General features: G+C 51.2%; 1 protein-coding gene across 1 annotated transcript; it reads right to left on the bottom strand.

The window, feature by feature from the left end:
• Window positions 1–4,332: 4,332 nt before the first annotated feature.
• Window positions 4,333–6,228, bottom strand: LOC144271441 (uncharacterized). The gene is made up of 2 exons (XM_077828799.1): window positions 5,955–6,228; window positions 4,333–4,856 (listed from the first exon to the last, which is right to left on the bottom strand). Exons 1-2 carry the CDS (start codon window positions 6,184–6,186, stop codon window positions 4,387–4,389), a joined length of 702 nt encoding a protein of 233 aa, XP_077684925.1. The 5' UTR covers window positions 6,187–6,228; the 3' UTR covers window positions 4,333–4,386.
• Between the last annotated feature and the right edge of the window lie 19,632 nt (window positions 6,229–25,860).

Here is a 25,860-nt window from a genome sequence, read left to right as displayed (position 1 = left end):
CATGAGCTTTCGTGAGCTACAGCTCACTTCATCAGATGCATACCATGGAAACTGCTGCAGTTTCCATGGTATGCATCTGATGAAGTGAGCTGTAGCTCACGAAAGCTCATGCTCAAATAAATTCGTTAGTCTCTAAGGTGCCACAAGTACTCCTTTTCTTTTTGCGAATACAGACTAACACGGCTGTTACTCTGAAACCTGTCATATTGTAACATGATTATGTAACCAATTATATTCCACCACCTTAATTAGTTTACATCCAGCAAAATTAATTATACAGCAGACAGGAACAATCACAGAACCAGACAGAGATTATACAGACAAACAATAGCAAATGGGAACTATAATGACAAAACAATACAGAAGTGAGGATTTCACATCCCAGCTATTGATGAGTGAGTTCTTGCCAGACAGGATGCTATCAAACTAAGTTTCCTTTTACTTCTTCTAGGCACTTCCCTTTCTCTGGAGGTGATAGGCATTATCAGGACAGGATTGTATCCTAACAGCCCAATAGCACCTTATTTCAATGTGACTAGTTTGGAATTTGAGGAGGTGACCAGTCGCTTCCCAGCTTATGGCTGCCTCTGCTGCTTAGCCAAAGGCCTTAGCCTAAGAACAGAGCCTCAGACTGTCACAGTGAGAGAAGGCCCTTTCACCAGCAGACAGTGATTTTGATTCTTTCTTTTATACCTCTAACTAGCCAAGTGACAAGAATACACCTAAATTCTTAGAGTACAGGCCTTTACAGACAGGCCTGAATATCTATATCCTAACAAAGAGCATATCCCAAATCATGAAGTCTTGGTCTTGATTTTCATAGGTGTTGAGCATTCACAGCTTCCACTGATTTCAGGTGGACTTCTGGGTGCTCAGCGCTTCTGAAAATCAGGCCCATCATATCACAGTATTTTCCAAATCCCATTAGAGTTAGTCATATGGCTTAAAACCACATACAGCCCATCATGCAAGAAATTATTGTAATAGTCACCCTCAGTTTAATGGGAGCTTATGGAACTACTTTGATGCATTGTTTGCCCTATTGCACCTCTTAAGTTTTAGCATGAATTTCATGGCTCATTATCACAAAATAATCCATTCTGCTTTCCCATATGGAGAACCTGTGACTATCTACATCCTACAGCCGTAACTGCTTATTTAGGTGGCTGATAAGCACATTGGAAGCAATCTGTAGCACAAACAAGAATTTGATTTGTTTACATCAGTGCAGACTGATGTATACGAAACAACTGTTCTTGTCACCCAGTGGCTAATATAGTGGAAATTTGTAACTACTGCCTGTTTGAATGCTAATCTGCACTGAGAGGGTTACCATCCTACCAAAAATACTGAGTAGTTTCACACAAGAGGTTCCTATATTTAGGTGGCTTAGATTTTCCTATTTTGCTAGGACTGTGCCCAAATTACCAGGCTGCTGGGACTGATGAAATTCACAACTGTGGAGAGCAGGTCTCCACGACATTGTTAAAAACATTCCTCGCATATGCTAATGCTCGTATTTACTGTCAGTGTAAAATAACGTGATATTAAGAGTCGTATTTTCCCTCATTGGTTCTGTGTAAGCAAGCTCCTGGTGGTTGTAACCTGATTGTTTGCTTCTGCACCCTAATAACTACCCACTGGATCTGTAGGCTCTTTCCTTCAGTTATGACTCCCAGAATTTGGAATTTTCCCCTTCAGCATTGAGGCAAACTGATATCCATCCTCCCATCCCCATAGTCAGTGGTCCCCAAACTGTGGAGAGTCTCTTTCATTCAGGGGGGCGTGATGGGGCCTCAGCCAGCCCCCACGGGTGGTGGGGAGGGAGCACCGCCCCGCCCGCAGCTGTGGTCTTCGCTCCAAGACCCAGGCCTCAGCCACGGCTCTGCTCCCAACCCTAGCTTCACCCCCAGCCTCAGCCCCCAGCTTCGGCTCTGCTTTCAGCCCCCAAACACCTGTCTGCACCCCTACCCCCCCAGCCACACCACCGATCCTGGCCCAGCTCCCGGGCTGGAGGGGCACAACCATGAAAAGTTTGGGGACCATTGCCCTAAGTAAAACAACCCTTTTTTCCATATTTGACATAAGTTCGCTTCGTTAGCTCTCCTGTGATTGTTTTCTCACAATTTTGACAGTAATGCCATGGTAAATAGCTGCTATAATTATTTTTTACTTTCACGATCCTTTTGACAGTTCAAATGCATTTCCCTGAATCCTGATTTGTTCTCACAATTAGAAGGGTCTGAATTTTACACCTTTTCCACTGAGCAGATAATTTGTGGGAGTCTCATTTTAAAAATGTGCCCAACACTTAGCTCTGGGCCATGCTACATAATATATAAACAAAATTAACCAATGTCAAGCTGACCATAACACTCCATCCCTAGAATTCAAGTTGTAACGATAAGTGTGCCCCATGTTCACCCCTTCACACGAAAGCCTGGACAGACAGATGGACAGGTTGCATATAGGGCCTGGCTACACTTGCAGATGTAGAGCGCTGTGAGTTAAACGAGCCCTCGAAGATCACAGTAGGGAAAGCGCTGCAGTCTGTCCATACTGTCAGCTTCAAGCACACTGGCGTGGCCACATTTGCGGCAGTTGCAGCAGCATTGGGAGCGGTGCATTATGGGCAGCTATCCCACAGAGCACCTTTTCCCATTCTGGTGCTGTGGTTTGTGGGAAGGGGGCGGGGGATGCGGGTCATTCTGGGTCCTAGCCCAACGCCCCGTGATGCATCGCTTGGCATCCTAGCAATCCCTGTGCTTCCGTCCACATTTGGAGCCATATTTGAGCGGTTTCTGAACTGCGCGCTCTGTCTTCCCTTTCAGTCCGTGGGAATGGATCCCGAACTGCTGAGGAATATGCTGATGGGTCTCACCAGCATGTCACGAATTGCAGTCGAGTTACTTCTTGAAGTACTAACTGACAGTGAGGGCTCCAACGATGATGTCGACTCGCATAATGCATACGACACGAGATTGCTTGTGGCATTCATGGACATGCTCACCACCATGGAACGGCGCTTTTGGGCTCGGGAAACAAGCACTGAGTGGTGGGATCACATTGTCATGCAAGTCTGGGATGACAAGCAGTGGCTGAGAACTTTTCGGATGAGAAAAGCCACTTTCATGGGACTGTGTGAGGAGCTCTCCCCCATCCTGCGGCACAAGGACACGAGCTTGAGAGCTGCCCTGATGGAGAAGCAGGTGGCTATTGCAGTCTGGAAGCTGGCAACTCCAGGCAGCTACCGATCGGTCACTAACCAGTTTGGAGTGGGAAAGTCAACAGTTGGAATCGTGTTGATGCAAGTTTGCAGGGCCATTAATCGCATCTTGCTCAGAAGAACCATGATTCTGGGTAACGTGCATGACATTGTGGCTGGCTTTGCACAAATGGGTTTCCCTAACTGAGTTGGGGCAATAGATGGGACGCATATTCCAATTCTGGCACCAGCCCACTTAGCCTCCGAGTACGTTAATCAAAAGGGGTATTTCTCTGTGGTTCTCCAGGCATTGGTGGATCACCGTGGGCATTTCACTGACATTAACACAGGCTGGTCCAGAAAGGTGCATGATGCAAGCATCTTTCGGAACACTGGCCTGTTCAGGAAGCTGCAAGCTGGGACTTTCTTCCCAGACCAGAAGATCACCGTAGGGGAAGTCAAAATGCCCATTGTGATCCTTGGAGACCCCATTTACCCCATAATGCCGTGGCTCATGAAACCCTACACATGGATCCTTGACAGCAGCAAGGAGCGGTTCAACAACAGGCTGAGTCAGTGCAGAATGACTGTGGAGTGTGCTTTTGGCCATTCAAAGGGCCGCTGGCACTGTCTGTATGGGAAGCTGGACCTGGCCAATGACAGCATCCCCGCGGTTATATCTGCGTGCTGTACCCTCCATAACATTTGTGAAGGAAAGGATGAAAGATTCACTCAGGCATGGACCGCAGAGGTTCAACACCTGGAGGCTAAATTTGAACAGCCAGAGAGCAGGGCTATTAGAGGGGCCCAGCGCAGGGCTGCAAGGATTAGGGATGCCTTGAGGGAGCAATTTAAGGCTGAAAGCCCCCAGTAATGTTTGGTGCCCTGGATGGGAGTGAAGTGCAGTGGTTCCAATGTTGGTAGGAATCTGTGCTTGCTACGCTGACTTGCCTTAGCCCAGGAAAGAAACAGGCACTGCATCTTTTACTTTATGCAATAATAAAGAATGTTTTCAAAGACAAAAAAATCAGTTTATTGAAAAGAAAAACAACTGCTTGGGAAACAGAAAGGGAAGGGGGTGGGGTGGGGAACGGTACAATAAAAGATTTGCATATGTCCTGTTCTCATACTCAGTCTTCCTGTCTGGAGTGCTGTGCAATGAGCGCTGCACTTCAGGATGGCTATACTGAATGGTGATGGGGGTTGAATGCAGTGGGTAAGGGTCGTAGTTTGCAGGGCTGGGTGAAGCCACAGGTGTTGGAGGCAGCTGGTGGTGATAAGAACCCGGATGTTGGGGAAAGTGAGTTGGAGGTGACATGGGGGCACAAGGGAAAGAGTTTTGGGACAAGGGCTGCAGGGGGGAGGCGGGCGCGCAAGTGCTCCACCTGCATTGCTATGAGCGCCTGGATCAAGTCCGCTTGGTGCTCCATGATGCTTATCAGCCGCTCTGTGCTTTGGTGCTGGCGATCCGCATTCTGCTGGTAGACCCTCCTTTCACCCTCCTGCCACTCCTGCGCTTTTTGATTTTTATTAAGGGACTGCTGCATTACTTCATGCAGCATGTCCTCTTTGCTTCTACGTGGCCGCTTCCTAATTCTTTGGAGTCTTTTGGTCGGTGATAACACAGACGGCTGAGATCTCAAGGTTGCATCTGTAAAGCCAAAATGCAACACTTAACAGAGGCAGCATTGTTCACACCAGACAGAGCAATGATTCCCCCCTACATAAGGGCAAGCACAGTCTACACAACAGCATAATTTGTCAGTCCCAAAGCAAGTGCACATAACCCATGGGAGCCCCAAAATGGTGAGTAAGCACAGGGGCAAGGGGACCGATTGTTTCACGGCCGCACTGTCCTGTGCCTTGGGGAGAGCCAACAGCGGTGGGGCCCCTATACTGAACACTCTCCCCACATTTTCCACAGGAGTTCGTCCTGGAAGAGATCTCGCTGCTGAGGCAGTAGCGTAGCTGGGGGGGGAGCGGGGCAGCGGCCGCTCCCCCCCGAGCACAAGTGGCGCCTTGTCAATGTCGTGGGGCCTTTTAAATTTTCCCCCGTTGAGGGAACAGGGGAAGCGATCCCAAACAAAGGCGCCACCTGCTGCGGTGCTTTTACTCACCCAGCGGCACTCCGGGTCTTCGGCGGCACCTCGGTGGCAGGACCTACAGTGCCGCTGGAGACACCCGGAGCGAGGGGGGGCCGGCCGCCGGAGCGAGGGGGGGCCGGCCGCCGGAGCGAGGGGGGGCCGGCCGCCGGAGCGAGGGGGGGCCGGCCGCCGGAGCGAGGGGGGGGCCGGCCGCCGGAGCGCCGCCGGGTGAGTAAAAACGCCGCAGCGGGTGGCACTTTTTCTTTTTTTTTGGATCGCTCCCCCTGTTCCCTCCACCTGGCTACGCGACTGTGCTGAGGGTGACCTGGGAAGCAAGGGAGGGTCTTCTACAAGGCGGCTTCCACCCTGGCCCACATGCAGCTTGCCTGTGTGCAGGAATGGTCCCCCCACCCATCACGGCACAGTGGCGCAGACATGTTAGCCTGACTGGGACGAGGAGCACAGTAGCTCTGCCAAGGAATCTGAGCAAGCGCATTGCCCGGCTTCTGCATGAGACCTTTGCAGAGATCACTGAGGCCGATTACCACAATGTGAGAGAGCACATCAACGCCCTATTCCGCATCTAGGCATGCATGCAGCCCTAACCCTCCTTGCCCCAAGAGCCCGCACCAAATAACTTTCTTCCCAAAATACAAGCCACTTACCAGGCACCTCCTCTGGTGTTTGTTCTTCCTCAAGCACCGGCCACAGCAACTGGCTACCTTCCTCTTGGCTTGAGAACAGCTCCTGGCTGCATGCATCTAGGGATGCCGGGCTGTCCCCCTTCTCCTCAGCACCCTCGGTCCTGCTTTCCTCCTCCTCCTGCCTTGTTGAACTGGGCTCTGAAGTGTCCATGGTGGTCTTAGGAGTGGAGGTGGGATCGCCCCCAAGTATCATGTCCAGCTCTTTGTAGAAACGGCAGGTCACAGGGGCAGCACCAGAGCGGTGGTTTGCCTTGCGGGCTTTGCAGTAAGCATTCCACAGCTCCTTCACTTTAACCCTGTACTGCAGTGCATCTCGGTCATGGCCCCTGTCATAAATATAAAGGGAAGGGTAAACACCTTTAAATCCCTCCTGGCCAGGGGAAAAACCCTTTCACCTGCAAAGGGTTAAGAAGCTAGGATAACCTCGCTGGCACCTGACCAACGTGACCAATGAGGAGACAAGATACTTTCAAAGCTGGAGGGGGGGGGGGAGAAACAAAGGTTCTCTCTGTCTGTGTTGCCTTTGCTGGGACCGGAGCAGGAATGCAGGTCAGAACTCCTGTAAAGAGTTAATAAGTAATATGGCTAGGTATGTGTTAGGTTCTGTTTTGTTTAAATGGCTGATAAAATAAGCTGTGCTGGAGGGAATGTATATTCCTGTTTGTGTCTTTTTGTAACTTAAGGTTTTGCCTAGAGGGATTCTCTGTGTTTTGAATCTGATTACCCTGTAAGGTATTTACCATCCTGATTTTACAGAGGTGATTCTTTTACTTTTTCTTCAATTAAAATTCTTCTTTTAAGAACCTGATTGCTTTTTCATTGTTCTTAAGATCCAAGGGTTTGGGTCTGTGTTCACCTATGCAAATTGGTGAGGATTTTTATCAAGCCTTCCCCAGGAAAGGGGGTGTAGGGTTTGGGAGGATTTTTTTGGGGGAAAGACATTTCCAAGCGGGCTCTTTCCCTCTTATATATATGTTAGACGCTTGGTGGTGGCAGCAACAAAGTCCAGGGGCAAAAGGTAAAATAGTATGTACCTTGGGGAAGTTTTAACCTAAGCTGGTAAAAATAAGCTTAGGGGGGTTTTCATGCAGGTCCCCACATCTGTACCCTAGAGTTCAGAGTGGGGAAGGAACCTTGACATGGTGGCAGAGCGGTGGGATTAACTTGAAATCATTTTGAAATCAATTTGAGATTTTTTTCAACCAGAAGCACAGATTTTTTAAAAGGAAATATTTTTTCCCTTTGGGCTGCTGGAAAGCAGGTTTTAAGCTGAAAGCAGTTAGTTTTTTTGTCTCTGCTTGGGGGCCAGAGCAACAACAAAAGGTAATTGTCTTTTGTGAGCTGGAGTTTTCTATACCTAAAGGCAGGGTAGTTAACCTCCTGCAGGAAAATTCACAAGTCTTCACAGACCTGAAGTAGTTTTTTTACCTAAGAGCAATTAGAGGGGTTTTCTGTCTATTTGCCTGGAGACAAAGGTGTTAGGTTTTTTTTTAAAGGATTTGTCTGTAGGCTTACAGTCACTATCAGAGAACATCGGTATCCGGTTACAGCACAACCTATTATTGTTTTGACAAGCCAAGTTTTTTTGTTTTGTTTGTTTTAGTTCTAACTCTCGGATGTAAAGTCAATTAAAAACAGAGAGGCAAACATGACAGAAACCAAGGAAACAGCCAAAGAGGCTGCCCACAGGAGAGCTATGGAGACAAAGGAAAAAGAATGGAAGCATGCTGAGGAGGAAAGGGAGGCTGCCCACAGGAGGGCTATGGAGGTAGAAAAAAAACAAGAGGCTGCCCACAGGAGAGCTATGGAGGCTGGGGGAAAAGAAATGGAGGAAAAGGAAAAAGAGAGGAAGCATGCTGAGGAGGAGAGGAAGCATGTTGAGGCGGAGAAGGAAAAAGAGAGGAAGCATGCACTGGAGATGGAGAAGGCAAAGGCTGAGCGGAATCTACTGGATAACCCTAACCATCCTTCCCCAACAATCCACAAATGGGAGCGACTAGGTCCACAGTATGATGAATCCAGTGATATTGCTGAATATTTTCTCACCTTTGAGAGACTGTGCACTCTCCATCAAATTCCTGAAACTCACAAGATGACCACATTGGTCTCAAAATTAACTGAAAGAGCTCTGGACATATTCAATAAGATGCCTATTGATGAGGCTTCTGACTATAATAAGTTCAAGGATTTGGTTGTAAAGCAATTTCAAATTACATCTGAAACATACATAGTGAAATTTTGAACCCTTAAGAGAGGGCCTGGACTAAGTAATGTGGCTTATCTAAACCAGATGAAGGATCTGTTAGATAAATGGGACCAAGGAAGGGGTGTCACTAGCTTTGACGGAATGTGTGATTTGATAGCTCAGGAGCAATTCCTGAATATGTCCAAGGACGAAATAAAACCTTATTTATGGGATAAGGAAATGGACTCAGCAGAAAGTCTTGCTTTTTATGCTGATCGATACGAGCAGTCCCAGACCACCAGAGAGGCAGGGCAAGCTGGAACAAAACAGGTGGAGGGAGGAGAGAGGAACAAGCCTGGTTGGAGCAGATACCAGAAGGGACACCCTCAGACCACACCCTACTACCAAGGCCCCAACTGCACACCAAGGAATACTCCAGACACCTTATTGTCCTGCCACACAGTTCTCCAGCAACCCACCTCGCCCCAGTGACCCGTCAGCTGGATGATGTTTTAAATGTAATGAGCCGGGGCATGTGAAGGCCAACTGCCCCAAGAACCCCAACAGATTACAGTTCATTGCACTGGAATCACAACAGAGGTCCTCAGGCCCAGATACCTCCCAGATACCCTTGGAGCGGAGGGAAAAGTGAGTGTGGGCAGGAAGAAGGTCACCATGTGGAGGGACACCGGTGCACAAGTGTCGGCTATCCATGCTTCCTTAGTGGACCCCAATTTAATCAACCCAGAGATCCAAGTGACAATTCAACCCTTCAAGTCCAACTCTTGCAATTTGCCTACAGCCAAGTTGCCTGTCCAGTACAAGGGCTGGTAAGGAACATGGACTTTTGCAGTATATGATGATTATCCCATCCCCATGCTGTTGGGGGAAGACTTAGCCAATCATATGAAGGTAGCCAAAAGGGTGGGAATGGTCACCCGCAGCCAGGCTAAGCAAGCAGTCCCGCCTAGCTCTGTTCCAGAAACTTCTACCAGGACCCGGTCAGAGGTGATGGACCCAGACCCCATGCCAACGTCTGCAACAGCAGTAGTGGATCCAGTCCCAGAGACCCAGACAGAGCCAGTCCCAGAACCGGAACCGGCAGCAGCCAATAACCCTACACAAGAGGCTCAGCTGGAGCCTGAACCCCAACACAGTGAACCAGTGGAGAGCGGTTCACAGTCAACGGAAACAGCCCCATCCCTGACATCGCTTCCAGAGGGACCAAGCCTAGGTCCACAATCCAATGAGGAACTGATGTCCCCAGCATCAAGGGAACAGTTCCAGACTAAACAGGAAGGAGATGAAAGCCTCCAGAGAGCTTGGACGGCAGCCCGGAGCAACCCACCACCTCTCAGTTCTTCTAATTGATCCAGGTTTGTTGTAGAAAAAGGACTTTTATTCAAGGAAACTCTTTCTGGTGGACACCAGGAAGACTGGCATCCTCAGAGACAGTTGGTAGTGCCAACTAAGTACTGGGTAAAGCTCTTGAGCTTGGCCCACAATCATCCTAATGGCCATGCTGGGGTGAACAGGACCAAAGACCAGTTGGGGAGGTCATTCCAATGGGAGGGAATGGGCAAGGATGTTTCTACCTATGTCCGGTCTTGTGAGGTATGCCAAAAAGTGGGAGAACCCCAAGACCAGGTCAAAGCCCCTGTCCAGCCACTCCCCATCATTGAAGTTCCATTTCAGCGAGTAGCTGTAGATATTCTGGGTCCTTTTTTGAAAAAGACACCCAGAGGAAAGCAGTACACACTGACTTTCATGGATTTTGCCACCCGATGGCCGGAAGCAGTAGCCCTAAGCCACAACAGGGCTAAAAGTGTGTACCAGGCACTAGCAGACATTTTTGTCAGGGTAGGTTGGCCCTCTGACATCCTCACGGATGTAGGAACTAATTTCCTGGCTGGTACTGTGGAAAGCCTTTGGGAAGCTCATGGGGTGAATCACTTGGTTGCCATCCCTTCCCATCATCAAACAAATGGCCTGGTGGAGAAATGTAATGGGACTTTGGGGGCCATGATACATAAATTCGTAAATGGGCACTCCAATGATTGGGACCTAGTGTTGCAGCAGTTGCTCTTTGCCTACAGAGCTGTACCACATCCCAGTTTAGGTTTTTCACCATTTGAACTTGTATATGGCCGTGAGGTTAAGGGGCCATTACAGTTGAAGAAGCAGCAATGGGAAGGGTTTACACCTTCTCCAGGAACTAACATTCTGGACTTTGTAACCAATCTACAAAATACCCACCGAACCTCTTTGGCCCTTGCTAAAGAAAACCTAAAGGATGCTCAAAAAGAGCAAAAAGCCTGCTATGATAAACATGCCAGAGAGCTTTCCTTCGAAGTAGGGGACCAGGTCATGGTCTTGAAGGTGCTCCAGGCCCATAAAATGGAAGCGTCGTGGGAAGGGCCATTCACGGTCCAGGAGCGCCTGTTAATTATCTCATAGCATTCCCCACGTTCAACCGAAAGCCTAAGGTGTACTATATTAATTCTCTAAAGCCCTTTTATTCCAGAGGATTAAAGGTTTGTCAGTTTATAGCCCAGGGAGGAGATGACGCTGAGTGGCCTGAAGGTGTCTGCTACGAAGGGAAAAGTGATGGTGGCGTGGAAGAGGTGAACCTCTCCATGATCTTTGGGCGTATGCAGTGACAGCAGATCAAGGAGCTGTGCACTAGCTATGCGCTGACGTTCTCAGCCACCTCAGGGCTGACTGAACGGGCATACCACTCCATTGACACAGGTAATGCTCACCCAATTAAAGTCCAACCTTACTGGGTGTCTCCTCAAGCTAAAATGGCTATAGAACAGGAGATCCAGGATATGCTACAGATGGGTGTAATCTGCCCCTGTGGCAATGCATGGGCATCTCCAGTGGTTCTAGCTCCCAACCAGATGGGGAGATACGTTTTTACAGCCAAATGCTGTAACTCGCCCAGACAATTATCCAATGCCAAGCACAGATGAACTATTAGACAAACTGGGATGGGCCCAGTTCATCTCTACCTTGGACTTAACCAAGGGGTACTGGCAGGTACCTTTAGATGAATCTGCCAAGGAAAGGTCAGCCTTCACCACACATGTCAGGCTGTATGAATTTAATGTACTCCCTTTCGGGCTGTGGAATGCACCCGCCACCTTCCAAAGACTTGTAGATGGTCTCCTAGCGGGATTAGGAGAATATGCAGTCGCCTACCTTGATGATGTGGCCATATGTTTGGATTCCTGGGCAGAATACCTGGAACATCTACAAAAAGTCTTTGAGCGCATAAGGGAGGCAGGACTAACTGTTAAGGCTAAGAAGTGTCAAATAGGCCTAAACAGAGTGACTTACCTTGGACACCAGGTGGGTCAAGGAACTATCAACCCCCTACAGGCCAAAGTGGATGCTATCCAAAAGTGGCCTGTCCCAAAGTCAAAGAAACAGGTGCAATCCTTCTTAGGCTTGGCCGGTTATTACAGGCGATTTGTACCGCAATACAGCCAAATCGCCGCCCCACTGACAGATCTAACCAAAAAGAAACAGCCAAATGCCGTTCAGTGGACCAAAGAGCATCAGAAGGCCTTTAACCAGCTTAAAGCGACACTCATGTCTGACCCTGTGCTAAGGGCCCCAGACTTTGACAAACCGTTCCTAGTAACCACAGATGCGTCCGAGCGTGGTGTGGGAGCAGTTTTAATGCAGGAAGGACCGGATCAAGAATTCCACCCTGTAGTGTTTCTCAGCAAGAAGCTGTCTGAGAGGGACAGCAACTGGTCAGTCAGTGAAAAAGAATGTTATGCCATTGTCTACGCTCTAGAAAAGCTTACACCCGTATGTTTGGGGACGGCGTTTCCACCTGCAAACCGACCGTGCTGCACTACTGTGGCTTCATACCGCCATGGGAAATAACAAAAAACTTATTCGGTGGAGTTTGTCTCCAAGATTTTGATTTCGACGTCCAACACATCTCAGGAGCTTCTAACAAAGTGGCTGATGCACTCTCCCGTGAAAGTTTCCCAGAATCAACTGATTAAAATCATCCTTGAGATGTGGAAAATATTGTTAGTCTTTGTACAGTTAATAGTATATTTGGAGGTGCATGTGTCTTTTCTCCTAGAGCTCCAGGAAGAAATCACAGCCAGCGTTTCACCCAAACTGTGATTTGGGGGGGCGTGTCATAAATATAAAGAGAATGGTAAACACCTTTAAATCCCTCCTGGCCAGGGGAAAAACCCTTTCACCTGTAAATGATTAAGAAGCTAGGATAACCTTGCTGGCACCTGACCAAAATGACCAATGCGGAGACAAGATACTTTCAAAGCTGGAGGCGGGGGAGAAACAAAGGTTCTCTCTGTCTGTGTTGCCTTTGCCGGGACCAGAGCAGGAATGCAGGTCAGAACTCCTGTAAAGAGTTAATAAGTAATATAGCTAGGTATGTGTTAGATTCTGTTTTGTTTAAATGGCTGGTAAAATAAGTTGTGCTGAATGGAATGGATATTCCTGGTTTTGTGTCTTTTTGTAACTTAAGGTTTTGCCTAGAGGGATTCTCTATGTTTTGAATCTGATTACCCTGTAAGGTATTTACCATCCTGATTTTACAGAGGTGATTCCTTTACTTTTTCTTCAATTAAAATTCTTCTTTTAAGAACCTGATTGCTTTTTCATTGTTCTTAAGATCCAAGGGTTTGGGTCTGTGTTCAACTATGCAAATTGGTGAGGATTTTTATCAAGCCTTCCCCAAGAAAGGGGGTGTAGGGTTTGGGAGGATTTTGTGGGGGGGGAAAGACATTTCCAAGCGGGCTCTTTCCCTGTTATATATTTGTTAGACGCTTGGTGATGGCAGCAATAAAGTCAAGGGACAAAAGATAAAATAGTTTGTACCTTGGGGAAGTTTTAACCTAAGCTGGTAAAAATAAGCTTAGGAGGTTTTTCATGCAGGTCTCCACATCTGTACCCTAGAGTTCAGAGTGGGGAAGGAACCTTGACAGCCCTTTTCCAAAATGTCCCTTGATATCTGCCCGAAGGTATCGTAATTCCTATGGCTGGAGTGCAGCTGGGACTGGACACCTTTCTCCCCCCAAACACTGATGAGGTTCAGCACCTCACCGTTGCTCCATACTGGGGATTGCCTGGCGCATGGAGGCATGGTCACCTGGAAAGATTCACTGAGAGCACTCCATGCCTTGCTGAGCAAACAGGAAGGGGATTTTCAAAATTCCCAGAGAATTTAAAGGGAGGGACTGACGGTTGGTCACCTGAGGGCAGGACAGTAGATTTCAAAGTGATGACCAAAGTGCCAAGAACAGACATTGTGGGATGCTTCAGAGGGCCGATCAGAGCACTTTAACAGGCCAGGGCGTCCACACTGGTGCCGCGGCGCTCCAGCCAGGGCACATCAAGAGTTATGCTTCTAGTCAAGATGGATTACCAGGAGTGCTCCAACTGCAGAGTCCGGGCGCTCTACATGCCTTGCCAGTGTGGATGCATCATGAGTTAGGGCACCCGGGGCTGCTTTAATGTGCTCTAAATCACAAATGTAGCCAAACCCTTAGTGAGCAAGACCAAGGACCAAAGAAAAAAAATCACTGCCTTTCAAAACAAGCACAGCCCATTTCAGAGGGAAGGGAGTGAGGGTGTTTATACAAATTAATTTTTTTTAGTAGTTCTGGTTTTGCTGAATACAACATTAAGTGACACATTAATTAAACATTTATTATTTTAATATTTTTACTTTATTTAAAAAGGTCATCCTTGCTCTCTACACAGCCTTCATGGTTTCTGTTGCCTCAATGTGGCACATGCCCATGCTGAACCATTGAAGCTTATCCTGGTGTGGGCAAAAAGTTGGAACATAAGATGTGTTAATTGGGTGGGCCAGAAAGTTCATGAATTTGGATGTGTTCTCTTAACTGAACAGGAGTGGGGATAAGAGGATTCTAAAATTCTAATGAAGTGCATCTACACAGACACCAGTCAATCACCGAAGCCACTCCGACAACCAGCTTTGTGTTGATGTCACCTATTACAAAATAGCTCAAATAAGCGACCTCCGTAAAATAAGCCCAAACCTGCAACACTCTAGGGATTAAGAAAAATAAATAAAAGCAAGCCCAATTCTGCTGATTATAAGTGGAGTTGCTGAATGAGTTGATGGGAACTGGACAAGCTAGTGCCAGGAACAGGGCTGTTTATCTGAACGTGCAATTGGACTTGGTGTTCTCAGTCATTCCTTTGATAAGCCACTGCCAGTCTTCTGCCCAACCCTTTGTAACTCACTGGAGTAACCAGTCAGACCCTTCACCTCTCTGGGGAGGCATCCAGCATAAAGTCAGACCTACAAGGAATGGATGGGGGGCATCCTGGCAGAGTTAAACCTGGTGACTGGGATTTGAGCTTTGGGTCAGATCCTTCTGCAGTGGGGAAGGAAACCAAGCATAGAGACAGAACCGTCCCATGGCAAGAGATTCATTAGCTCCTACCTCTCTGGTTGCTTCTTCAGTGTGTCCTTAAGAGGATCCTCCTTATCCCTCTTCCAGCTTCCTGTGGGGGCGCCAGAAAGCTCTGAACTTGCTCCCCTTCTCTTTTCTCTCTGCATCTTATTGCTGTGCAATCTCAGGCACAAACAAATTCAGTTACCAACTCTATGCTAACAACTCACAGATCCACCTCTACATTCCAGATCCGTTGTCTTCTGTCCAAACTAAAATCTCAGCTTGTGTTTCTTGTTATCTCTGTTCCCGTAAAAACCAACCCAGGGTCACACTTGTATTAGTTTTATTACAATGCCACTGTTGGATCAGACAGAAAAGGGATGGAGCTTATTCATACACACGCACACATTCACCGCATTCATACCCTCCTGCACCTGCACACTTTCACAGGCAGAGAGTTACCATGGGAAGCTGAGAAGCCGAAGCATGGTAGATCTGGAGTGTCCGCCTGCAGTCACAGATCCAGGCCAGTGAGCAGGTCAAGAAGAAGTAGGGGGCTTGTGTGCATGCATATCTCCATGCTGGAATTGAATGGCTCCTGTCACGTACACTGAGTTTTCCTTCTGTGTATATCACCGAGAAGCATTCCCAGACCACTTCCTTTCATGCATACCAGGTTCTTCTTTTCTTTACAGCACCCCACGATTGCCTTCTCAGGGCAGATTACATCAGACACACCTGTCTCCTGGCTCTTTTCTCCTTGCAGTTCCTATCTGCCCAGTCCCACATTAACTCCCTTATCTCCCCCACACACTCCCTCGTTCATGCTCTCTCTGAATATTGCAAACCTTGGAGGTTCATACAAGTGGTAACTGAAAAGGTTACAAAGCTTGTAAAGGTTACAACACTTAAAAAGAAAAGGAGTACTTGTGGCACCTTAGAGACTAACCAATTTATTTGAGCATAAGCTTTCGTTAGCTACAGCTCACTTCATCGGATGCATAGAAACAGTATGCATCCGATGAAGTGAGCTGTAGCTCACGAAAGCTTATGCTCAGATAAATTGGTTAGGCTCTAAGGTGCCACAAGTACTCCTTTTCTTGTTGCGAATACAGACTAACACAGCTGTTACTCTGAAACACTTAAAAGGCTATGCTCACGCTAACTGAAGTTACAAAGTCTGCAAAAAGGTTGCAGAACTTAACGATACAAGTTACAGATCTTACAATTGCATTTGAGTGGAGGCTTTACATAACATTTCTGACCTTTCTTTTTGGCTGTCTAGCCATAAGCTTGGCTTTACATAGCTAAAGCAGAGCTTTTAATCTTCCCCTACTCCCAAGCCTCCCTCCTTTCTCAGCCACCATCATAACTCAAAAAGTGTTGTAGCCAACACAGGGAAACTGTATATTAGACCATGTCTTAACAGATAAAGAGGAACTGATCATAGAACTAAAACTTAATGGTAGCTTAGGTACAAGTGATCATGACCTGATCACATTTATAATGTGCAAACAGAATAAAGACCAGACCCATAATATATATATATACCTGGTTCTTTAAAAGGGCCAATTTCAGAAAACTGAAAACAACTATGAGCCAAATCAGCTGGGAGTAAGACATTAATCAGCACAAGCTAAATGATCATTTGATCAATGAGACATTTCTTGAAGAAAACCAAACATTACAATAAAGACCTCTAACTAGCCCTGTTAGATATTAGACATACATCAACAGGAGGACTGGCTTCCATAGTTGAGATGGTTAATAGAGAAATAAGGATTTTACTTCCCACAAAACCTGTTACTCAAACCTATGGATTTACCAGGCTTATAATTGGAAGAAAGTCAAAAATATTAAAATGTTATGGTGCTAAACAAACAAAACCATTGTGACAGCTGGCCAGAAAGAATAGTTACCTCCCATAGAGAGTCAGAATCATTTACTAGGGAAATGAAGAGGCATACTTGCCACAGAAATGGGCAAGAATTTAAATACATGAGACATTTGATACCCATTGATTTAGGAAGAAAAGGTGAAAACTCTATTTTTCATAAAACAGATGAGGGAATGACCTAATGTTTATCCATATCAGCAGACGTATTGCAGCTAGCAGCATTAGGGTAGTAACCAGGTCCAAGTAGGACCTTCTTAAGTCACAACATAATCAGCCTGCAGTGAGTTGTGATAGCCATATGTGGAGATCAGATACAGGCAGGCTTGAAATAAACAGTAATTGGCTGACTACATATGAAAAGTTTTAGAGTAGCAGCCATGTTAGTCTGTATCCATAAAAAGAAAAGGAGGACTTGTGGCAACTTAGAGACTAACAAATTTATTAGAGCATAAGCTTTCGTGAGCTACAGCTCACTTCATTGGATGCATAGAATGGAACATATAGTAAGAAGATATATACACATACAGAGAACATGAAAAAGTGGAGTAAGAGGCTAATTAATTAAGATGAGCTATTAGCAGCAGGAGAAAAAAACGTTTGTAGTGATAATCAAGATGGCCCATTTAGACAGTTGACAAGAAGGTGTGAGGATACTTAACATGGGGAAATAGATTCAATATGTGTAATGACCCATCCACTACCAGTCTCTATTCAAACCCAAGTTAATGGTATCATATGGCAGTCTATCCAGGCCTCTAATAATTTTTGTTGCCGGTCTCTGAACCCTCTCTAAAACAGTCATGTATTTTCTGGAATGAAGTGACATGAATTGAACACAGCCTTTCAAGTGAAGATGTCCCACTGATTTATACAACAGCATTATAATGCTTTCAGTATTATTTTCTAATCCCCTTCCTTATGAATCCTACCATTTGCTTGTTTTATTGGCCACCAATGCACATTTAGGACAGGTTGTCTTTGAGCTTCCCATGTGGTCCAGGTCTTTTTCTTGAATTGTTACTCCTTACTGGGTTCTAAATATAGTGTATGTGACACAGCACTCAGCATCCCTGGGCAGGGCCCAGTCACATCTGTGTGCGGGGGTGGAGCAGGCTGATGGTGAGGACGGGCAGTGACACAGAGCAAGTGGGATCCCTTGGCAGGCCGGGCCCGGACACATCGGTATGGGGGTGTCATAAATATAAAGAGAAGGGTACCCACCTTTCTGTATACAGTGCTATAAAATCCCTCTGGGCCAGAGGCAATATCCTGTTACCTGTAAAGGGTTAAGAAGCTCAGCTAAGCTGGTTGGCACCTGACCCAAAGGACCAATAAGGGGACAAGATACTTTCAAATCTTGGGGGGGGAGGGGGGGGTTATTTGTGCTCTTTGTTTACGTGGTTGTTCTCTTTTGGGACTGAGAGAGGCCAGACAGAAATCCATTTTCTCCAGCCCATCCTAATCCAAGTCTCCAATATGGCAACCAGTAGAGGTAAACCAGGCAAGGTGGATTAGTTTATCTTTTGTTTTATGTGAATTTTCCCTGTGTTAAGATGGAGGTTTATTCCTGTTTTCTGTAACTTTAAGGTTTTGCCCAGAGGGGGATCCTCTGTGTTTTGAATCTGAATACCCTGTAAAGTATTTTCCATTCTGATTTCACAGAGATGATTTTTACCTTTCTTCTTTTTTAATAAAGTCCTTCTCTTAAGAACCTGACTGATTTTTCCATTGTTCCAAGATCCAGGGGTTTGAGTCTTTGATGATTTTGTAAAAAATTGGTTAGACTATTATTCTCAAGCCTCCCCAGGAAAGGGGGTGTGTAGGGCTTGGGGGGGATATTCTGAGGGAAGACATCTCCAAGTGGTCTCTTTCCTTGTTCTTTGTTTAAAACGCTTGGTGGTGGCAGCATACAGTTCAAGGACAAGGCAAAGTTTGTACCTTGGGGAAGTTTTTAACCTAAGCTGGTAAGAATAAACTTAGGGGGTCTTTCATGTGGGTCCCCACATCTGTACCCTAGAGTTCAGGGTGGGGAAGGAACCCTGACAGGGGATAGGTGGGAGGGGATGATAGTGAGGATGAGGCAGTCACACGGAGCGATGCGGGGGTGACGGTAAGGATGAGGCGGTGACACAGAGCAAGCAGGATCCCTTGTCAGTTGTCAACCTTCTAATCACACAAAACTGAACACTCCTTCACAGAGGCACTGACCCTTCATTGAGGCTCCCACCCCTGCTTGCTCCATCCTCCCTCCCTCTGTTGCTTGCTCTCCCCACACCCTCACTTTCACCAGACTGAGGCAGGGGGTTGGGGTGTGTGGGAAGGGTATGGGCTCTGGGCTGGGTGTGCTGGATCCGAGTGGGGCCAGAAACTAGGGGTTCAGGGTGTGGGAGAGGGCTCCGGGCTGGGGCAGGAGTGTGGGAGGAGCAGGGGGAGGGGTCCAGCAGGTGGTGGGCCCTGGGGTGGGACCAGGGATGAGGGGTTTGGGATGCAGGAGGGGACTTAGGGCTGGGGCAGGGTGTGGGGGTGCAGACTCCGGGAAGAAGTTTGGGTGCAGGAGGGGACTCCAGGCTGGGGCAGGGGGTTGTGGTGCAGGAGGGGGTTCAGGGTGAACGGTCCCAGCAGTGCTTACCGTGGTTCCCAGGAAGTGGCCGCCAGGTCCCTGCAGTGCAGCCCCTAGGTGCATGGGTGGCCACGGAGGCTCTGAGTGCTTCCCTTGCACCTGCAGGTGCTGCCCACGCAGGTACCATTGGTTGCAGTTCCCGGCCATTGGGAGCTGCTGAGTTGGCACTGGGGCACTGCCCATGTGCCTAGGGGCTGCAGGGATCTGGTGACCACTTTCGGAAGCCACGTGGAGCCAAGGCAGGTAGGGAGCCTGCCTTAGCCCCTACTATGCTGCTGACCTGACTTTTAACAGCCTGGTTGGTGGTGCCGACCAGACCCCCTTTTCGACCGGGCATTCTGGTAAAAAATTGGGTGCCTGGAAACCATACTTGGCAGGCCGGGCCTGGTCACATCGGTGCAGGGTGTGTGTGGGAGGGGATGATAGTGAGGACGAGGCGGTGACCCAGAGTGATGGGGGGGGTGAGGACGAGGCAGTGACACAGAGCGATGGGGAGGTAGAGGTGGTGACACAGTGATGGGGGGGACGGTGACACATAGCGATGGGGGGGTTGATGGTGAGGACGATGCGGTAACACAGAGCGATGGGTGGTGATGGGGATGTCGAGGCAGTGACATAGAGGGATGGGGGGTGACAGTGACACAGAGCCAATAGGGGATGTGATGGTGACACAGAGAAATGGGGGGGGTGACAGTGAGGACAAGGCAGTGACAGTGAGCGATGGGGAGTAACGGTGAGGACAAGGTGGTGACGAAGAAAGATGGGGGGTGACAGTGACAGAGCAATGGGAGTGACGGTGATGACGACGCTGTGACACAGAGTGATGGGGGTGATGGTGTCGGTGACAGTGAGTGGGGGGGTGACGGTGACACAGAGTGATAGGGGGTGATAGTGAGCGATGGGGGTGATCGTGACACAGAGCGATGGCGGGTGATGGTGACACAGAGTGATGGTTGGTGACAGTGACCGTGACACAGGGGGATGGCGGGTGACGGTGACACAGAGCGATGGGGGTGACGGTGACACAGAGTGATGGCGGGTGATGGTGACACAGAGCGATGGGTGACGGTGACACAGAGTGATGGGGGTGATGGCGGCTGACAGTGACAGTGAGCGATGGGGGTGACGGTGACACAGAGTGATAGGGGGTGATAGTGAGCGATGGGGGTGATCGTGACACACAGTGATGGGGGAGTGACGGTGACACAGAGCGATGGCGGGTGATGGTGACACAGAGTGATGGTTGGTGACAGTGACCGTGACACAGGGGGATGGCGGGTGACGGTGACACAGAGCGATGGGGGTGACGGTGACACAGAGTGATGGGGGTGATGGCGGCTGACAGTGACAGTGAGCGATGGGGGTGACGGTGACAGTGACACGGAGCGATGGCGGGTGACGGTGACAGAGAGCGATGGCGGGTGACGGTGAGCGATGGTGGGTGACAGTGACACAGAGTGATGGGGGTGATGGTGACACAGAGTGATGGCGGGTGACAGTGATGGTGACACAGAGCCATGGCGGGTGATGGTGAGTGATGGCGGGTGACAGTGACGGTGAGCGATGGCGGGTGACAGTGACGGTGACACAGAGCGATGGCGGGTGACGGTGACATAGAGTGATGGTTGGTGACAGTGACGGTGACACAGACCGATGGCGGGTGACGATGAGCGGTGGTGGGTGACAGTGACGGTGACACAGAGCGATGGTGGGTGAGTGACAGAGCGATGGCGGGTGATGGTGACGCAGAGTGATGGTTGGTGACAGTGACGGTGACACAGAGCCATGGCGGGTGATGGAGACAGTGAGCGATGGCGGGTGACAGTGATGGTGACACAGAGCGATGGCGGATGACAGTGACACAGAGTGATGGTGACACAGTGATGGTTGGTGACAGTGACGGTGACACAGAGCCATGGCGGGTGACGGTGAGCTATGGCGGGTGACAGTGACACAGAGCCATGGCGGGTGACGATGAGCGATGGTGGGTGACAGTGACGGTGACACAGGGCGATGGCCGGTGACGATGACACAAGGTGATGGCGGGTGACGATGAGTGATGGGTGGGTGACATAGAGCGATGGCGGGTGACGGTGACACAGGGCGATGGTGGGTGACACAGGGCGATGGCGGGTGACAGTGACACAGGGCGATGGCCGGTGACTGTGAGTGATGGTGGGTGACAGTGACGGTGACACAGAGCCATGGCGGGTGATGGTGAGCGATGGCGGGTGACAGTGACGGTGACACAGAGCGATGGCGGGTGACGGTGACATAGAGTGATGGTTGGTGACAGTGACGGTGACACAGACCGATGGCGGGTGACAATGAGCGGTGGTGGGTGACAGTGACGGTGACACAGAGCGACGGTGGATGAGTGACAGAGCGATGGCGGGTCATGGTGACGCAGAGTGATGGTTGGTGACAGTGACGGTGACACAGAGCCATGGCGGGTGATGGAGACAGTGAGCGATGGCGGGTGACAGTGATGGTGACACAGAGCGATGGCGGATGACAGTGACACAGAGTGATGGTGACACAGTGATGGTTGGTGACAGTGACGGTGACACAGAGCCATGGCGGGTGACGGTGAGCTATGGCGGGTGACAGTGACACAGAGCGATGGCGGGTGACGATGAGCGATGGTGGGTGACAGTGACGGTGACACAGGGCGATGGCAGGTGCCAGTGCCGGTGACACAGAGCGATGGCCGGTGACGATGACACAAGGTGATGGCGGGTGACGATGAGTGATGGGTGGGTGACATAGAGCGATGGCGGGTGACGGTGACACAGGGCGATGGTGGGTGACACAGGGCGATGGCGGGTGACGGTGACACAGGGCGATGGCCGGTGACTGTGAGTGATGGCGGGTGACAGTGACACAGGGCGATGGCGGGTGACAGTGACACAGGGCGATGGCCGGTGACGATGACACAAGGTGATGGCGGGTGACGATGAGTGATGGGTGGGTGACATAGAGCGATGGCGGGTGACGGTGACACAGGGCGATGGTGGGTGACACAGGGTGATGGCGGGTGACAGTGACACAGGGCGATGGCCGGTGACTGTGAGTGATGGCGGGTGACAGTGACGGTGACACAGAGCCATGGCGGGTGATGGTGAGCGATGGCGGGTGACAGTGACGGTGACACAGAGCGATGGCGGGTGACGGTGACATAGAGTGATGGTTGGTGACAGTGACGGTGACACAGACCGATGGCGGGTGACAATGAGCGGTGGTGGGTGACAGTGACGGTGACACAGAGCGACGGTGGATGAGTGACAGAGCGATGGCGGGTCATGGTGACGCAGAGTGATGGTTGGTGACAGTGACGGTGACACAGAGCCATGGCGGGTGATGGAGACAGTGAGCGATGGCGGGTGACAGTGATGGTGACACAGAGCGATGGCGGATGTCAGTGACACAGAGTGATGGTGACACAGTGATGGTTGGTGACAGTGACGGTGACACAGAGCCATGGCGGGTGACGGTGACCTATGGCGGGTGACAGTGACACAGAGCGATGGCGGGTGACGATGAGCGATGGTGGGTGACAGTGACGGTGACACAGGGCGATGGCAGGTGCCAGTGCCGGTGACACAGAGCGATGGCCGGTGACGATGACACAAGGTGATGGCGGGTGACGATGAGTGATGGGTGGGTGACATAGAGCGATGGCGGGTGACGGTGACACAGGGCGATGGTGGGTGACACAGGGCGATGGCGGGTGACAGTGACACAGGGCGATGGCCGGTGACTGTGAGTGATGGCGGGTGACAGTGACACAGGGCGATGGCGGGTGACAGTGACACAGGGCGATGGCCGGTGACTGTGAGTGATGGCGGGTGACAGTGACACAGGGCGATGGCGGGTGACAGTGACACAGGGCGATGGCGGGTGACGGTGACACAGGGCGATGGCGGGTGCCAGTGCCGGTGACACAGAGCAATGGCGGGTGACGGTGACGGTGACACAGAGCGATGGCGGGTGACGGTGACACAAGGCGATGGCGGGTGACAATGAGTGATGGCGGGTGACATAGAGCGATGGCGGATGACGGTGACACAGAGCGATGGCCGGTGACGGTGACACAAGGCGATGGCGGGTGACGGTGACACAGAGCGATGGCTGGTGACGGTGACACAAGGTGATGGCGGGTGACGGTGAGTGATGGTGGGTGACACAGAGCGATGGCCGGTGACTGTGAGTGATGGCGGGTGACACAGAGCGATGGCGGGTGACGGTGACACAGAGCGATGGCGGGTGACGGTGAGTGATGGCGGGTGATGGTGAGTGATGGCGGGTGACACAGAGCAATGGCGGGTGACGGTGACTGATGGCGGGTGACGGTGACACAGAGCGATGGCGGGTGACGGTGACACAGAGCGATGGCCGGTGACAGTGACACAGAGCGATGGTGGGTGACACAGAGCGATGGCCGGTGACGGTGACACAAGGCGATGGCGGGTGACACATGGCGATGGCGGGTGACGGTGACACATGGCGATGGCGGGTGACGGTGACACATGGCGATGGCGGGTGACACAGAGCGATGGCCGGTGACGGTGACACAAGGCGATGGAGGGTGATGATGAGTGATGGTGGGTGACACAGAGCTATGGCGGGTGACGGTGACACAAGGCGATGGCGGGTGACACAGAGCGATGGCGGGTGACGGTGACACAGAGCGATGGCGGGTGACGGTGAGTGATGGCGGGTGACGGTGACACAGAGCGATGGCGGGTGATGGTGAGTGATGGCGGGTGATGGTGACACAGAGCGATGGCGGGTGACGGTGACACAAGGTGATGGCGGGTGACACAGAGCGATGGCGGGTGATGGTGAGCGATGGTGGGTGATGGTGACGGTGACACAGAGCGATGGCCGGTGACGGTGACACAAGGTGATGGCGGGTGACGGTGAGTGATGGTGGGTGACACAGAGCGATGGCGGGTGACGGTGACGGTGACACAGAGCAATGGCGGGTGACGGTGAGTGATGGCGGGTGACGGTGACACAGAGCGATGGCTGGTGACAGTGACACAAGGTGATGGCGGGTGACGGTGAGTGATGGTGGGCGACAGAGAGCGATGGCGGGTGACGGTGACGGTGACACAGAGCGATGGCGGGTGACGGTGAGTGATGGCGGGTGACGGTGACACAAGGTGATGGCGGGTGACGGTGAGTGATGGCGGGTGACGGTGGCACAGAGCGATGGCGGGTGACGGTGAGCGATGGCGGGTGACACAGAGTGATGGCGGGTGACGGTGACACAGAGCGATGGCCGGTGACGGTGACACAAGGTGATGGCGGGTGATGGTGAGTGATGGTGGGTGACACAGAGCGATGGCGGGTGACGGTGACGGTGACACAGAGCAATGGCGGGTGACGGTGAGTGATGGCGGGTGACGGTGACACAGAGCGATGGCTGGTGACGGTGACACAAGGTGATGGCGGGTGACGGTGAGTGATGGTGGGCGACAGAGAGCGATGGCGGGTGACGGTGACGGTGACACAGAGCGATGGCGGGTGACGGTGAGTGATGGCGGGTGACAGTGACACAAGGTGATGGCGGGTGACGGTGAGTGATGGCGGGTGACGGTGACACAGAGCGATGGCGGGTGACGGTGAGCGATGGCGGGTGACGGTGACGGTGACACAGAGCGATGGCCGGTGACGGTGACACAAGGTGATGGCGGGTGACGGTGAGTGATGGTGGGTGACGGTGCGTGATGGCGGGTGACGGTGACACAGGGCGATGGCCGGTGACGGTGACACAGGGCGATGGCGGGTGACGGTGACGGTGACACAAGGTGATGGCGGGTGACGGTGAGTGATGGTGGGCGACAGAGAGCGATGGCGGGTGACGGTGACACAGAGCGATGGCGGGTGACGGTGAGTGATGGCGGGTGACGGTGACACAAGGTGATGGCGGGTGACGGTGAGTGATGGTGGGTGACGGTGACACAGAGCGATGGCGGGTGACGGTGAGCGATGGCGGGTGACGGTGACGGTGACACAGAGCGATGGCCGGTGACGGTGACACAAGGTGATGGCGGGTGACGGTGAGTGATGGTGGGTGACGGTGCGTGATGGCGGGTGACGGTGACACAGGGCGATGGCCGGTGACGGTGACACAGAGCGATGGCGGGTGACGGTGACGGTGACACAAGGTGATGGCAGGTGACGGTGAGTGATGGTGGGTGACACAGAGCGATGGCGGGTGACGGTGAGTGATGGTGGGTGACACAGGGCGATGGCCGGTGACGGTGAGTGATGGCGGGTGACACAGAGCGATGGCGGGTGATGGCGGGTGACAGTGACGGTGACACAGACCCATGGCGGGTGATGACGACGGGTCGGCCCAGGGCCGTGCGGTCAGACGGACACGTGTTCCGTTCAGCCCCGTGTCCGCCCCCCATGGGGAGCGCGGCGGCCCGGGCTCGCCCCGGCAGCGCACGCTCTGCGGAGGTCCGCGGGCTCGCAGTCGACGGACCCCACTGGGGAGCACGCGGCCGCCGCTGGGCCGGGCGAACGGCTCGTGTGAGGCCACGTGATTCCGAGGCGGGCGCTCCCCGCCCCCCCACCGCTGTGCAGGGGCCTCCTGGGAGCCAAGGGGTCCTGATTGAGTGGCGTCTTGCGAGTCCCTGTGGGCGGGTCCTGGTCCCGCCCTTCCCAGTCTGGCCCATCGACACCGCCGCCGTTTCCTTTGAAAGGCACAGGTGACTAACTCAGTGCCT

Source organism: Eretmochelys imbricata, chromosome 10, assembly GCF_965152235.1.
Source record: "Eretmochelys imbricata isolate rEreImb1 chromosome 10, rEreImb1.hap1, whole genome shotgun sequence".
Taxonomy (NCBI): Eukaryota; Metazoa; Chordata; order Testudines; family Cheloniidae; genus Eretmochelys; species Eretmochelys imbricata.
This window is presented reverse-complemented; position numbering and strand designations above follow the sequence as displayed.